The sequence below is a fragment of the Carassius auratus genome, chromosome 22 (genome assembly GCF_003368295.1).
Source record: "Carassius auratus strain Wakin chromosome 22, ASM336829v1, whole genome shotgun sequence".
Lineage (NCBI taxonomy): Eukaryota > Metazoa > Chordata > Actinopteri > Cypriniformes > Cyprinidae > Carassius > Carassius auratus.
This window is the reverse complement of record NC_039264.1, coordinates 2,165,660-2,180,791: the sequence shown is the minus strand read 5'-3', so window position 1 is coordinate 2,180,791 and position 15,132 is coordinate 2,165,660. Positions and strand designations below refer to the sequence as shown.

General features: G+C 40.6%; 3 protein-coding genes across 5 annotated transcripts; 1 reads left to right on the top strand and 2 right to left on the bottom strand.

Annotated features, from left to right (window-relative positions):
- Window positions 1–730: 730 nt before the first annotated feature.
- On the bottom strand, window positions 731–5,465 carry LOC113039366 (serine/arginine-rich splicing factor 3-like). 2 transcript variants are annotated; one of them, XM_026197274.1, is made up of 6 exons: window positions 5,324–5,465; window positions 3,905–4,116; window positions 3,683–3,820; window positions 1,879–1,917; window positions 1,710–1,796; window positions 731–1,067 (listed from the first exon to the last, which is right to left on the bottom strand). In XM_026197274.1, exons 2-6 carry the CDS (start codon window positions 4,105–4,107, stop codon window positions 1,040–1,042), a joined length of 495 nt encoding a protein of 164 aa, XP_026053059.1. In that variant the 5' UTR covers window positions 4,108–4,116; window positions 5,324–5,465; the 3' UTR covers window positions 731–1,039. The 2 variants fall into 2 exon arrangements, with proteins under 2 accessions (XP_026053059.1, XP_026053060.1); XM_026197275.1 differs by lacking the exons at window positions 3,683–3,820; window positions 3,905–4,116; window positions 5,324–5,465 and adding an exon at window positions 2,371–3,208.
- A 1,294-nt stretch (window positions 5,466–6,759) lies between these two features.
- pth4 (parathyroid hormone 4) lies at window positions 6,760–8,454 on the top strand. Its single transcript, XM_026197279.1, has 3 exons — window positions 6,760–6,872; window positions 6,956–7,067; window positions 8,113–8,454. Exons 2-3 carry the CDS (start codon window positions 6,982–6,984, stop codon window positions 8,360–8,362), a joined length of 336 nt encoding a protein of 111 aa, XP_026053064.1. The 5' UTR covers window positions 6,760–6,872; window positions 6,956–6,981; the 3' UTR covers window positions 8,363–8,454.
- A 492-nt stretch (window positions 8,455–8,946) lies between these two features.
- Window positions 8,947–14,822, bottom strand: LOC113039359 (C->U-editing enzyme APOBEC-2-like). 2 transcript variants are annotated; one of them, XM_026197262.1, is made up of 3 exons: window positions 14,564–14,822; window positions 10,717–11,246; window positions 8,947–9,583 (listed from the first exon to the last, which is right to left on the bottom strand). In XM_026197262.1, exons 1-2 carry the CDS (start codon window positions 14,812–14,814, stop codon window positions 10,718–10,720), a joined length of 780 nt encoding a protein of 259 aa, XP_026053047.1. In that variant the 5' UTR covers window positions 14,815–14,822; the 3' UTR covers window positions 8,947–9,583; window position 10,717. The 2 variants fall into 2 exon arrangements, with proteins under 2 accessions (XP_026053047.1, XP_026053046.1); XM_026197261.1 differs by having other exon boundaries at window positions 8,947–9,398.
- Between the last annotated feature and the right edge of the window lie 310 nt (window positions 14,823–15,132).

The window sequence follows — 15,132 nt, the reverse complement described above, 5'->3', positions numbered from 1 at the left end:
CTAAGCTGGACCCCAGCCACAAAAACAAAGCTCAGAACTACAATAAAACTTCAAACAAGGATCCGATGTCTGTATGGTTAAATATTTAACCAGGATTTTCAAGGTGTCAGTGATCACTACTGTACACAAGCATATGTGCTCATGAGAACAAGAATAAAGAAAACATGCGATACATTCTCATGTAGACTTAAGAACACCTTACAGTAAGGGTTTGTTGGCATTAACTAAGAATAAACAACTTTTACATAATGCATTCATTTTAATTTCTACATTCACATATAAAACTTGTGTTAACACCTATGCTCTGTGAACTAGACAAGAATAACAAATCACTCTCACAGTAATTGCAAGTAAATTTTACAATAACAAAAAAGTACCACACTGAATTCGATGCGAAATTTAAAGCTTCAAAGTATTTAAAGTATTTTATTGTAACGACTTACAAACTTTATTTTTTGTAGACTAAAATCTTTACAATGTACAATAAAAAAAAAAGGAACAATATATTTGACTATTTTGGATAAAATAAAATGCTGTAAAATCTGTTCTCAGTGGATAGTTATCGGTTAAGAGAAAAAATACTCACTATAAATATTCACTATAAATGGACTATTTAAAACTATGATAAAAAAAAAAAAAAAAGAGACCAAAGCATTTTTGTAATGAGTTTTAATTCAGATCATTATAAACAGTACAAACACTACAAGAAAAAAAAAACCCAAGAATGAAAGGTGTTCTCCATTCCACCCCCTGCTGTGGTCATAGTGCCATTACACCGGACAGAAAACAAACACGGTCGAGCTCAGCACAGCAGGACCAATCACATTCAACACTAAAAAAACAAAACATGTCTTAAAAGTGTGAGATGGAATGCCTTCGCATTAAAACTGCAAACACGCACAACCGTAGCTACAGAAGGAAACAACTGCTAAAATAATGTTAATAAAAAAAAACAAAAAAAATATACGGGGGACTAATCTTTTCAAGGTTTTTCAACATGCCGAGGTTTCCATCACGACGTGTTTCACAGCTCCGAAGTTCATTTCCGTTCATTTGATCTGGAACGACTGTAAGTGAGAAGATCAAGCATGACCGACGTTATCTCTCACAGGAATATCAGTTCAAGTAGTGTGAAAACACTGATATTCTGATACAGAGTCTAGGTGTCAACTATCTTCTGGAACTACACCAATATCTACGATAACATCCTTAAGTGTAAAACTACAGGAAAAACGACCATTTTAATTAAGTTTTATACAATGATAAACCTCCAATTCCTATGGAAGTCCATTTGTGCCACTGAATAAAAATATATCTCGAAATAAGTCTAAATCGCAAATCTAAACTCGAAATTGCGAGAAAACTCATAATTGCGAGAAATTGCAAGTTTAACTTTATATTTCACAATTCCGACTTGATCAGAATTGAGATATAAACTCACGCTTGCGAGTTTTATCTCACAATACAAGTTTCCAATTGTAAAAGTTAGAATTGCTTTTATCTCTTGCAATTCTGGTTACGTTTATAATTGGTCTGAATAAAAATGGCAGATTGGTCAAATGAAGATACAAATGGACTGACAGTGACAAATTACGCAAAATTACAGTGGTTTCCACTTGTAAACACTATTAATTGGGCTTTATCCATGGTACATAAATGGCTTATATCAATGGCACAAGTTTTCTCTGAAGATTCGCCAACACTCTTACCTCCTTGATCGGGAGAAAGATCGCGAGAGCCTGTGGTTCCTTTCACGAGACAGCGATCTCTCCCTCCGACGCTCTCTGGAAAGAGATCTAGACAGAATCCAGAATAAAACATTGAGAAAGCGCTCACAAAACCACGCGAGAAAGCTGCGCGACCCGACGAGACTCTTACCTGCTGCGACTACGACTGAGGCTCCTCCTCCTGGGCGATCTAAAGAAGAGAAGAGGCAGAGCGAGTGAGCGCACAATCAACACACGGACGCACCTCACAAGCCCTGAAACTAACAGTCAAACGCACTCGTCACGCCCTGATACAGGCGTGGAGTGGAGACCTCGCAACACATGAAGCTCGCTTAATAAGAGCGTTACGCTCCAGTACACAGAGCTACAAAAGTAGTGCACTAGCAGGAGAAACTCAACAGAAACGCACTGCAAACAACCCCACAGAATGAAGACAGTGAAAGAAAGCAAGAGCAGCTCTCAAAGCCCACGCTGCTTCTGTAACCTGAACCTCCGCTTGGGCTCCCCATCAGTCTGCTAGCCTAAGCTTAACAACGGCTGTCCAGATCTCATACCAACCCTGTTTGTTTCAACTCAACAGGAGATTTCTCCTCATCTTACATCTGTATTCAGCATTAAACTGTATGAAGCAGGAAAAACTTACTAGTCTTTTTGGTTTTCAACAAGCTAGAAAAGGCGAAGGGGAGGACGGCTGGCGGCCGGGGAGCAGAATTGGCGGGAAAGTGCAGGCCAGATGCTGCGAGCTGATTAGCTGGCTTGCGGATGGGGGCTGGATGTAGTGGATTTTTCCTGCTTTTATTGGTTAGCCGAAGGCTGTTGCTGGTGGTTTGTAGTGTAGACATTGGGGAACGTAATACGCTGATTGGTCAGGAATGTGAAGTGGGCCGCTGACGATTGGGTGTTAAGGTTGGAGGAGGAGGAGCTGCTGACAACGACATGCTCAGGAACCAATGGGCTGGTGCGACCTGATGACTGGCAACGCCTGGGTCATGTGACACCAACCCAGCCAGCTGATTGGGGCACGCTGGTCACATGATGCTGAAAGAAGACTAGTAGACTGACTCAGAGGGTGGTGAGGAGAGGCATGGTGGTGACTCTGCAACGGGGTTCATTTTTATTAATATAGCTGATAAGAAAATAAAATAAAAACAACCTTCATGTAAAGTCAAGTCAACAAAAGATTGCATACTCCAACCATTACTAGAGCCGAGCAGATTACTGAAAACTAGCGACTGGGCTTCGGCGTCCAATTTACAAATTAAAATTTGGGTCACGTTTCAATCCAAAATCAAGAGAAACAAAAGCCTATCTTGAAGACATCGATGGTTTTCTGCACTGAGAGTTGATCACATTTGTTTATAATGTTACCCCGTCAACCACCGCTGTAATTGTCATTATGTTTAAATAAGTTCGCGATACGTTTGTGAACTGGCTATTTAGCATTTGAACAAGATAACGCAATCCAATCTCATGCGGATAATGTAGCTATTTTACGAGCAGGCGATTAAAAAGTTAGTAATAAAAATTATGATTTTTAATTAAACAATGTATGAAAAAAATTAGCCACCAAATCACTAAAACTTAATTTAATTAGTGTTGGATAACGGTTACAGCGATGGGATTTTGTGTGCCAAATCACAATGCAAAATACAAGCCAAAAAGCATTTGATTTTGGAGTGAAACCTAACTTTTTGTCATGAACTTAACCCAGTAATTACCTACTGATTTGCACTTTAACAAAATACCAGAATTTGAGAAGCCCAGTCGAATCACTGTTTAATGGTTATCAATGACAATGAAGATGGAGGAGCTAAAGATCTGCGGCATACGCTGGTCAGAACCGGGACACCCGGCACCGGCGGAGCCTCCAGGGCTGGTGGGGGGGGGCAGAATCAGGTTAGTGTCCTCTGGAACACAACCTACGGAGAGACAGGTGAGCTGGAAAACAGGTTTACCTGCGCCTGGGGGCCGGGCTGCGTCTGCGGTAGTCATCACGGCCTGGGCGTCGGCTCCAGGACGGAGGCGGACCCCGGTTACGAGAGCGCTTCTCGCCATTGGACAGCTCCACCCTCACTCGGCAACCGCAGAGGGTCCTGCGTGACGACACACACAACCCATCAATCAGACCAAACGTCATTGAGTAATGGCTGATTATTAGTGTTATGATCCATACTCACCGTCCGTCCAGCTCTCTGACGGCGTCCGTGGCATCGCGAGGGTCTTCAAACTCAACGAAGGCGAAACCGGGAGGGTTCCTGGCCACCCACACGCTCCGCAGGGGTCCGTAGTAGCCGAACGACCTCTCCAGTTCAGATTTGTTCCCATTATTACCCAGATTCCCAACATAGACCTTACAGTCCAGAGGGCAGTCTCGATGCATGGCCTCAATCTGCCAAAACAAGAGAATTCCCATCAACCTCCAGTGACTCTACACACATAAACTTGAATGAAACTCTTAAAAAAAAAATGGACAATCTAATCACACGTGTCAGTCATCCACCATATCTAATCAATGTATTAGTTTCCAACTAATTTCAATAACAAAGCTGACCACCTCCAAGCTAACGCTTCTAATGGAGGCGTGGCTGCTTTCGGTCTCCACCCCCCTCTCTTTTCCCTCTTTCTATCTCTCTCAATGATGAATGATGTCTTGCCATAAACGATGACCATTTATTTTCATTGCCAATGCATTGATAGATTACCTGGAAACAAGGATACTGACCTTCTACAGTCACTTTTAAGGTGTCTTTACACAGCCAAGTTAAGACTGAATTATTCCTACACCCCATCTCCTTGTATTCAAGTATTCAGTTGTGTTTACAGTGTAAAAGCCACCTCTGAGCAGCATTAAACCGTGTAAAAAACACATCTAACGCCACTTCTGGTGTGTAAATTTAGCATGAGTGTTGGGTTAACCATTACCCAAATTAACCATGTTTTTATTGTAGTAAACGTGCACTAATTATTATTTTTTATGTATTGATTAACGTTACCACTTTGTATAAACAAAGTTTTACTTCAAGTACGATGCTCAAACTGTGGGTAATGTAGCAAAACCATGGTTCATTTGTGGTTACTAACGTTATGATTTTCAATTTTCGTAAGGGTTGGAGTTCCTATTAGGCCAAATTATTTACTTTCATATAAAACTAAACTACCATGTTAGAAAATTCCATATATTGAGTAACATTAGTCAAGGAGGGGGAAACCCGCGAGATTAAAACTACGGAAGAAATAAGCGCTTTTAACGCATCTTTCTTCTGCTTTTGTTCGCGGCTCAAAATGGCGCACGCGTTCACACGCGACTGAACACGAACCACTGTGAAACATAATCGATCTCTGTAACGGGTAAAAACAGCCTGGAGCTGCTGGACATATTATTAAGACTACTGTTAAACTAATACAGGTAATTAAAGACTCGTAGTAAACGGCTAAGGTTAATCGCTAATCCGGGTCAACGGTAAAATGGCGTCTGCACGAAAACACAAAGCAAGCTTTAAAACGCAATTGTGTCTTCGAGCGTTCGGAATTAAACACCACAAATAAGAGAATCTTGCGCACTGGAAAATAATAATAGTAAATAAAAGCTGACTTACCGTGAATTTGGGCGTGTTTCTGACCGTGTGAGTCGGATTGCTGGATCAGATCCACTCTGAAATGGCGCAGCGCGGAAATGCGGACGCACTCACGTAATGTACGTATCGACGCACGCTCGAGGGCGGGGCTTCGGATCACGTGTCTAAGCCCTGAAAAGCCCCAAGAGTTTATTGATCACGAAATGCGATTAAACGAAGCTAAACTACAAATATTAAGCAGAATACAGTGTGTGTGTATAAATATATATACAAATATAATAATAAAACACAGCGTTGTTGTTTTTGATAGAATTTCGATCAAACATGACTGATGTTACTCAGTCAATGGCCATCTTCCTCAAAAAAGAAGAAAGAAAGCTGTTCTTGAAGAAATAGCTCACCTTGATCAAGATATTTTGCTGTAGCAACTCTGTCTTTTGGTTTTGTGTACCGAAGCACTGACATTGATTATGAGATCGACAAAAACCAGCAGGGTTTGCTCTTATTCACGTCAAAAATGAAAAATGAGTGTAGTATCCATGGTTTTAATTGACCCCTATTTGTAAAAATACCATGGATAAACTATGGTTAACGTAGCAAAATCATGGTTCATTTGTAATAACAATGGTTTTTGATCTTTATTGTAATCATTGTTATTGTAATCATTGTCATATTGAGGTGCTAAATTGGGACTAAAAAGGAACATTGTACCATACATTTTTGGGTTTTCCTCACAAAAATCTTATGACTTTAGAAGACTTGGGGAACATAGTGCTTCTTTAATCCAATTACTGTAATATGTCTACATTAACTGCACTTTAATTAGACATTGAGATTTGGAAGAACATGGTGGAAATGATGAGCATTTATGGGTGAACTATCCATGTGAAGTAGTTTTGTGGGTTGTTGTCATCTGGGCAGTTGCTAATCAGAGATGTTTGACTTTGCAGGAATCATCATCGACGTCCCCATCAAGCGCTGGCATTTCTCACCGTTAGAAACCACATCTGAGATGTGTTGCTAGGGCTGTGAGAGTCTTCGGCAATGCTGCTGACGTGGAAACACACGCTTACTTCTGAAGTTCTAACGAAAAGGCATTTTAACTAGAATGCTCGTTATGAACGCCAACGGATTTATCGACAGGGACTTTTCATTTCGACAACCATCCTGCGTCAGTTTTTAACTCTCAAACTTCTCCAATTCTGAGACTCGTCTTCATCTCTTACCCTGTTTTTAGTGGAAAACACTCATCTCACTGGCTTTCTCAGCAGATTCTCAAGAAGACCTCAAATTTTGATCCCAGGCTGTGAGCTCAGTGAGAACACCAAACCTGTGAAGAAGAAATGGAACGAAACCCAACACAATGATTAATCAGTAGTTTGAGGCATCCATTATAAATGATTTTGTGGAAGCAACTAAGGCATATCTGCATGATAATTGGGGCTCAGGAGGAGGAGGGGAAGTGAGGTCACTTCCTGTGTTGGGGACGCCGGGGGTCTATATAAACCCTGGGACCTGAGCGTCTGTTGGTCAATCTTCTGCAGGAGAGCAGACGAGAGAGAGACGACACGTGAGTACTGATGCTCCCTGACTGGAGGTTTTGTGTGAAGTTTTGTTCTGATGAAGGTCTAAGTTGGTGTTTCTGTTCTTCAGCTCGAGGCGTTTCAGTGTTTCTGCTGATGATGAAGACACAGAGATCTCAGCAGCGCGTCGCTCTCATGATACTGATGGTGATCACAGCCGTGCAGTGTCAGGAGGACCAGAGGTTATCTGTCTATCTGTCTATCCATCCATCCATCCATCCATCCATCCATCCATCCATCTACCTATCCATCCATCTATCCATCCATCTATCTATCCATCTATCTCAGTGCTGAAGCTACAGGTGGCCCGGTTGTGCAATGGCCCACTCAGTGAGAAGCTGGTCATTTTCCAGATGAATGTTATTTATCAAACGATAATAATTATAAATGGATAGTAGTTTCACTATAACTTCATATATGTGCTTTAAAATATATTTTAAATTACATTAGTGGTCAATTACAGGTAGTTTATTAATTTCTGCTCTACCTATTGGTGCTGACCAATTTCTGTTAGTCCCACCCACAATTATGTTAATGACGCGAGGACGCGCATGTTTGAAAATATTGTTCGATTTGAAAGTTGAATTCGAAAATAGTGAAACAAACCTACAAATGAAGAAGTGTCTACAAATGAATCCAGACCAGTGGGGGGTGGATTTATAGATTAGAAACTTCTGAGACATTCGTGTTTAAAGCATAGGAACAGTGTTTGATCCGCTAAATAGATGCGTTCTTTGTGGAAAGAACAAATAAACATATGCTAGATACTCTTCTCCACAACGAACTGCATATTTTCAGCTGTGCTCGTTTCTACAGAACTCGATATCTCCTTTGAACGAACTGAGACACTTTATTATGAGTCCATCTGCGAAGCCCCCATCGTCCCCAAGGTAATGCTTTACATACAGCAAACTTTAGTTAACGCTTGCCTTAACTAACATTAACAATGAGAAATACATTTAATCTCTGTTGACATTAGTTAATAAAATAAAAAATGTCGTTAGCTCAGGTACGGTTATCAGATAAATCTTTTAATAATGTATTAGTACATGTTGAAATGAATGTAGTAATGTTGTATTGGATCTCTGTGCTGTTGGCTATCTGAAGTGCAGTTTTCATATGCTCCACTTTGCCCACCCGGTTTAACACGTCTGTCGTTGAACCGGATCGATCTATCAGTGTGTCCCTCCCTGTTTTGACCCAGTCTCTGTGATTGTCCCCCTGCAGCAGGAGGGCGGTCACAGAGCATCAGCTCATGCACGATCGCGGTCGCTCCATCCAGAGTCTGAGGCGCTTGATCTGGCTGTCCAGCGCCATCGAGGGGCTCCACACTGCGCAGGCGCGCGCACTGAGCGCTGTCGAGGACGAGCCGGACAGCAGGTGGCGCGCGCAGCCCAAGAGAGCGCTGGAGACGCTTCTGAGTGACGTGTACAGACCACACCTCCTCACCGCTGCGCTCGGAGACGGAGAGAAATAACATCATCTCGAGGACTGTCCACCCGTCTTCACTGATGTCTACACTCATTATGATCAACAATACTCTGTTATACACAAACCACGCTGATTATAACGCAGGCGATGTAGAGTTGTCTCCACTGCGCAGACGCAGAACTGCTGCTGTGTAAATCTGTCTGTCAGTTTTAAAACATTTATATTTGAGACATGCTAGATACCATGGTACTTCAAACACACCACCTAGCGTCACATATGGTTTCCACGAAGTACTTTATGACTGTATTTATTTACACACGTGCATAATGATAGTACTTTAATGAAGTATTGAAGTATTTCTGGTTTGCATTTATTCATCGGATGTCATGGTATGCGTGTTTGGACGGGGTTCAGATATCTAGTAAATCATTCTTGCTATTATATTTATTTATATGGAAGGCTATAAACTGGTCGTTTTTTGTTTTTATTATGTGTGTGCGATTAAAGATGCTTTTAAGTAAACCGCTGTCTCATTTCGGATTAAACAGTTCAAATGTGGTGAAAATAATCTTATATTCGTAGCACATAAAACATTTCTCATTTATTCGTTTTCCAAAATAGTGAAAGTAGTTCCTCATGTGACATTTATATTTATTTATTGCTTGCACAATAATTCCAACACTTTCATACACACCTGCAACATTACTTTCAGTTTAATTAATACAAAATCATATTTCACAGTGCTCAGTATGAATTTGTACTTAGACCAGCGTGAATATAAAATGATGAATATAAACTGTATGCAATATGAAACGTGTCGCAGCAAAACAACGTATAAAACTAATTATTAAAAAGTATAAATCCTCTTTATTTCACAGAACTACAGAAACATGAGAGAAGGTTACTAAATGAGTCTGTAAGTATTCTAGTATTTCACATAATGTATTTAAACACTTCTCAAAGTGTGGACGCAGAAGGTGAAAACAGTGTTTTTGGCACACATTTCTCTCTCTCGTTCACACAAACACACACACATTCTCTTCACTGTTGGACAGGAGTCTGTCGACTATGGCTTCTTTAGCCTGCAAGAGATCAAAAACAATTGCTTTAATTGACAAAAATAGGTTTAGGATGCCCCTCAGAACATCTTGACCCAGAAGCTTCAGTGAAGGAGCCCTGAGTCATCAGATGAAATCAGATATTCTGAGACAGACACACAAACAGCTGACTTCAGACTCTGTTCGGTGTCCAGATCGTCTCAGAGATCCTGAATGTGTACAAACAGTAGGATGGTAACATGCTATTCTGAACACAGCCACTCGACTTTTACCCTAACAAAACAAGACACTCCTAGAATGCATTGCAGCTTGTTTTGAAAAACTGGTTTCTAACAATTTTTGGGTCCTTGAACGTTCTTATTTGGTAAACAATTTGGTATTAATCATTAATTTTAGTTAATTTTATTTATTGTTTATTTATTTTTAGTTAAAACCTTTATTAAAACTTAATTAAAATCAGAAATGTTGCTTTGGATTCTAGTTGAAATAATTTTTTATTTTGTTTCAGGTAATGTTTTTTTAACAATTTTTTATGGTTTTAGTTAACTGTACCTGCTTTAATTTCAATATTTGTGTGTGCTACATGTCTTTGTACTTATTGACTAGATAGCATGATAATGTTTAGTCTCTCACAAAAGCATACAAAAAATTGTATTGTTTTTTGTGCATGATGAGTGTAAAATCTTAGCTTAGCCACATGCTAACGCCAAGTGCTGGTTTGACTCTTTGTGTGTGTTAACGATGGTCAATAAAATTTCAGTCTGTGATGAGTATTTCAGATCAAACAGTTATGCAAGCACATTTATTTACAATAAGTAGTAAACAAAATGTTGTATTACACTGCAGTTGTAGTTTAGTATTTTTTAGTTTCACTATAACTTCATATATGTGCTTTAAATATATTAGTAGTAATTTTGTCGTGAATTTTTGTTATTTTAATTTAAATATGTATATGGTTTTCAAATTCACTTTTGTATCATTTAAAAAAAGTTAAGACTCGTCCACGTCCTCCTAAAATTTCTAGTTTAAACACACCCCCACATCTGTACGTCAATATGTGGAAAGATTTGCTTAATGCTGCCCAGATGTTCATGGAAATTAAGAAGGTGTAACTTTTATTTAACTTTTATGATCTATACAGGTGGAGCTGGGGAAGGTGGAGGGCTTCTGAACTGTGCTGCTACTGCTACAGCAAGCACTAGCCAAGTATTTGAATGTTGAGCTGCGAGCTCATTGGCCACCGATACAGGAGAGAACCAATCAGCCGTGCCATGTGATAATGATGTAATTAGGTCATAATGAGTAAGACCTTTTTAATGCCGGAACTTTGTATATGACTTACATCACTGCAGGATGTCGGCCAGTTTGTCTTGGTAATACTCGTAGTTCTCCTGGCAGTCCTCCCACAGCACGAACGTCTGCTCGTCATTCTCCACGAACGTGTTCCAGGTGTAGGTGAAATCCAGCGGCTTCATCATGCGCAGTTTGCAGCCGGCGGCCGCCAGCGCCTTTAGCCCCGCCTGGATCTCAGGCTCCTCCCACTCGAAGAGCCGCGCGGAGTAGATGGACAGATGGAGGCTCTTCCTGGCCTTCAGGATCTCTGCCAGCTTGGCGGCGCAGGCGGAGCACGGGCTGGACGACATGTACCAGGTGACGGTGTATTTGAGGGCGGGGTCGTAGTTGGGCAGCACCTGCTGGAAGAAGGCCTCCTCGGCGTGGCCGCTCGCGTGCTCGTCCTCGATGAAGCCCCTGAGGAGCCCGCTGGCTCCGGGCCCCTGGTCCACCAGGTAACACAAGAACGTTTTGTTCCGTCCAGAAGAATACTCCACGTTCTTGAACTGGAACTTGTAGAAAAACGGGTCCATGCGATCCCTGTGGACACATCAAGAGGTGAAGTCAATACATGCATGGCGCCCTCTACAGGAGCCTCCTCGCTTTACAAGCTATCAAGGAGTCTGTGCTGCGACTGGGTTAAAACTATTGATTTCTCAATTTTGATTAACCCAATATCAAAGCCATAACCATGTCTTGAATATATATGTAGGAGATTTACAAAATATCTTCATGGAACATGATCTTTACTTAATATCCTAATGATTTTTACAACCCATACAATGTATTGTTGTCTATTGCTACAAATGTATCTGTGATACTGATGACTGCTTCTGTGCTGCAGGGACACTGATATATATTTCATAAGTGAGCAAAACTTAATGAAAGATTATTTGTAGTGCGCTGCCCAACCAAATAAATCACAATAATCCTTTTGCTTTATTACGTTTGGTAAGAAACAAAGTCTTAATGTTTAAATTCTGTCACTTTAATTACGAAGCAAATTCTGCTGTTCGAGAGGCAGTGCAAGTAAACAATAATCTCCACAATGATCTTTAATAGCAGTTACAGGACTAAATAAACATGAACGAACCTCAGAACATACCAAAATTAATAATGTTAATTGCAGAAGTTTCTAAACAACGTCAAGTAAATAAAAAAAATTTAAAATCACAGTTGCATTGAATCGTGGAATGTGTCTCAGTAGCCTGTGAGGGGGTTTCTGTGGCTGTTTTTAACAGCTCCTTCACCGGCTGACAGATAGAAGGGCTGTTGGGGTTATAAATACCCTCGGCGGGGGCACAACTTTATTCTTGGTCTCTAACCCATATACAGAACCCACGGTCTGGAGGCATTGTGTGCCAGATGAACCTGATTCAACACACACCTGCTACCAGATGATCCACAACAATTCACAGCTTCAATGTGTCGACAGAATCAAACCCATCAGCGACGGGTTATCAAGCACATTTACATTCATACATTCAAACATTATTTTCATAAGCCAGAGATCTCATTAAGAACTCAGACATTTCTCATCACGCTGCTCCGCTTTCATTTCACAGACTCCTCCTGGATGATGACTGGGGTGTTTTATTTCTGTTTGGGAGTTTTAGGAAAAGCATCTGACACCTAAACAAGATGTAATTCCAGCTCCAATCTGACTGACTTCCTCAAAAAGGTACTTTAGTTCCAGTCAAGAACCGTCTTCCTCTCAAGAACTGTCTATAGTTCTCGAGTTGGCTCCTCTGGACTCTAACAATGTTCTTGATGTTTCCGGTTCTCTAAAGCAGCGTATGGACGCTCTGGTGTTATTTTTAAGAGCGTGTAGACGACACACAGAGAGACACATCACGGCCTGTCAGGACTGAGCTTGGTGGGGGTTGGGTTGGATTTATCTGTGTTCAGTGCACACATTCCCCAATAGATTCACAGATACACAGCAATGGAGAAACACCCTTTACACTCGGAAAAATAAAGGATTCTGGCATCAGTGGTTCCATAAAGAACATCCATGGAACTTTCAAAAAGTACTTTTTAATTTTCAACATTTTCAATGAATGTATATAGTGCCAAAAATAAATAAATAAATAAATAAAAGCAATAACTTCTTGCAATTCAATTCTACCTTGACCTGACTGACCACTGACTACTGTGTGATCTGAAACACCTTCAGCCAGCATCCAGGATAAAACACTCCTGCCTTTAAGCCAAATAGCTTGCTGATTTTTTTGTTTATTTTACTGACATCTGTACATGAGTACTATTATATCTGCCACCTCTGATGAATTTGGCAGTGTTTTCTCTACCTTAGCGCTGTTTTGATCTTACTATTTGAATGCATTCTCCTACTGGATCCTTAGACTTTCCAGGAGTTTACCAGTTGATCAGATCTTTTTATTTTCAGAATGTATTGTTGACAGTGCGAAACTGATGCATTTAGACTACTACTGTTATGCTGTATAAATCCTTATTTACATTAGTTGGCATATGCGCCAATGTATGTTTCTGGCAGTGGATGCACACACTCCAGGTTGCATTTATTAGACTCAGGAGGGAAGATGATTTTTGAGTGCACACATATAATGTCTGATCGATGGAAAGCGTGTCTGTTTTATGTTAGAGTGAATGAATGGGAATCCACCTGTGAGCAGAGAGCACCCCACATCCCTAATCCTAACCATTGCATATCATATATAATGCACACCAATCTCAATTTATAAACAGAAACTTGTGGTATTGATACACACTTTCCAAATTTACGATATAAAGCTGCGTAGATTTTTATTTTAAGACAATCATATATTATAGCGGGCCTTGAGTTTGACACGTGTTCTGTGGAATTACTGTGAAAACACACTTTTAGAAGTCTGCATTTCTCCAGAAGTCTCTTATCAGGGTTCATTTTGAAAATGAAACATCTGTCATCCTTTACACACCCTCGTCTCATTACAAACCCGCATGACTGTCTCTCTTCAGTGGAACATTTAGTAGATTGTTCATGTTGAAACACTCACTAGAACCTAATGATGCCATGTAGACAGAGAAGAGAAGTGGTCCAAGAACTGAGCCCTGAGGCACCCCAGTATCTAGATGTTGTGACTTGGACACCTTACCTCTCCAAGATACCTTGAAGGACCTATCTGAGAGGTAAGACTCACACCACTGGCATGCGGTTCCTTAGATAATCACATGCTAACCCTAACCATACAGTAAGTACATGTAGCTAATTAATATTACTCAGTACTTAAATGTATAATTGCACTGTAACGTGGACACCTTAAAATAAAAGTTTAACCACACCATTTTTGGTTCACCAATGAACCTGAACAGTTCCACTTTTTTTCTAAAAAAATAATAAAAAAAATCAAGCAAATAATTAAGCCCCCCCCCCCCCCCCGACCCTTTGTCCAATGGAAGGGCTCAATGGATGTTAAAGGTTCTTCATGGAACCACTGATGCCAATGGAGAACATTTACTTGGAAGTCTGTGTTAATCTTTGTGTGTGGAACACTCTCAATTATGTCTTTATTCCCTTAAATCTCATGATTTGTTTTTGTTTTTAATAATTCATATATTCCGCTAGAATTCATCAATGATCCCAACTGACTGATTGTGATTTATTATGTTTGTGTGCAAATGTATGACTTATAAGTTGGGTCTGTTCCACAAAACAAAGCCGTTTTATGATTCACAAGTAATAATGACTAATTTTCTGATGTTTTCAGAAGGTCATACGCTCTACCAAACATCTCTTGTGTTCCGCAGAAGCAGGAAAGCCGGAAAGTACTGTAAATGATGAGAAATCTCTGATTTCCAGCTTGATTTCTTCTCGTCTGATGATTTTTCTGACTCACCCGGTGATGATCTCAAACGGTGGCAGCTCCATGGGCTCCGGTTTCTCTGCGTTCTCTCCGTTCGCCGGGGCTCCGTTTCCGGTGGCAGCCTCTCCGGTCTCCTCCGGCACGCTTGTCCCGTTCACCTCGACTTTCTCTCCTTCCTTAGAGGGTTTCTCCTCTTTCTTGGCCTCATTTTCTGCTTTTTCTTTCCTCCTGACGGTCAGTCGAGAGCTGACACCTGCACTGCTGCTGCTCTTTCTGTCGGCCATCTCTGAAACTGAACACACACACACACACCTCAGTATTTATAACAGCACTGGAGTGTGAGTGTGTGTGTGTGTGCAGCTGTCAGCCTGTTCTATTAAAAGACCTCCTGGTCACAGAGACGATAGATAAATGAGATCTCACACAGGACATTTATTCTACAATTAGATGCTTCTTTCTCATGTAAATATTAAGTTGGAGCAAAGGCAAAGGCCTCGTGTGAAAAGCCTCTCATGATGCAGCTCGTGAACTTCCAGAGTTGAAATCTAGACAACCAAGAAGATCAAAGGGAAGAGGGTTTTCTTTAGTCTCACCTTTTCATC

Excerpts from the sequence above, each read along its gene's own strand:
- LOC113039359 (XM_026197262.1), bottom strand. The coding sequence starts at position 14,814 with ATGGCCGACAGAAAGAGCAGCAGCAGTGCAGGTGTCAGCTCTCGACTG. Across the intron at positions 11,247-14,563 it reads CCGTTTGAGATCATCACCGG|GGATCGCATGGACCCGTTTT; the intron begins GTGAGTCAGAAA and ends ATGTGTCCACAG.
- pth4 (XM_026197279.1), top strand. The coding sequence starts at position 6,982 with ATGATGAAGACACAGAGATCTCAGCAGCGCGTCGCTCTCATGATACTG. Across the intron at positions 7,068-8,112 it reads CAGTGTCAGGAGGACCAGAG|CAGGAGGGCGGTCACAGAGC; the intron begins GTTATCTGTCTA and ends GTCCCCCTGCAG.
- LOC113039366 (XM_026197274.1), bottom strand. The coding sequence starts at position 4,107 with ATGCATCGAGACTGCCCTCTGGACTGTAAGGTCTATGTTGGGAATCTG. Across the intron at positions 1,797-1,878 it reads CTCAGTCGTAGTCGCAGCAG|ATCTCTTTCCAGAGAGCGTC; the intron begins GTAAGAGTCTCG and ends GATTCTGTCTAG. Across the intron at positions 1,068-1,709 it reads TCTTTCTCCCGATCAAGGAG|TCGTTCCAGATCAAATGAAC; the intron begins GTAAGAGTGTTG and ends TCTCACTTACAG.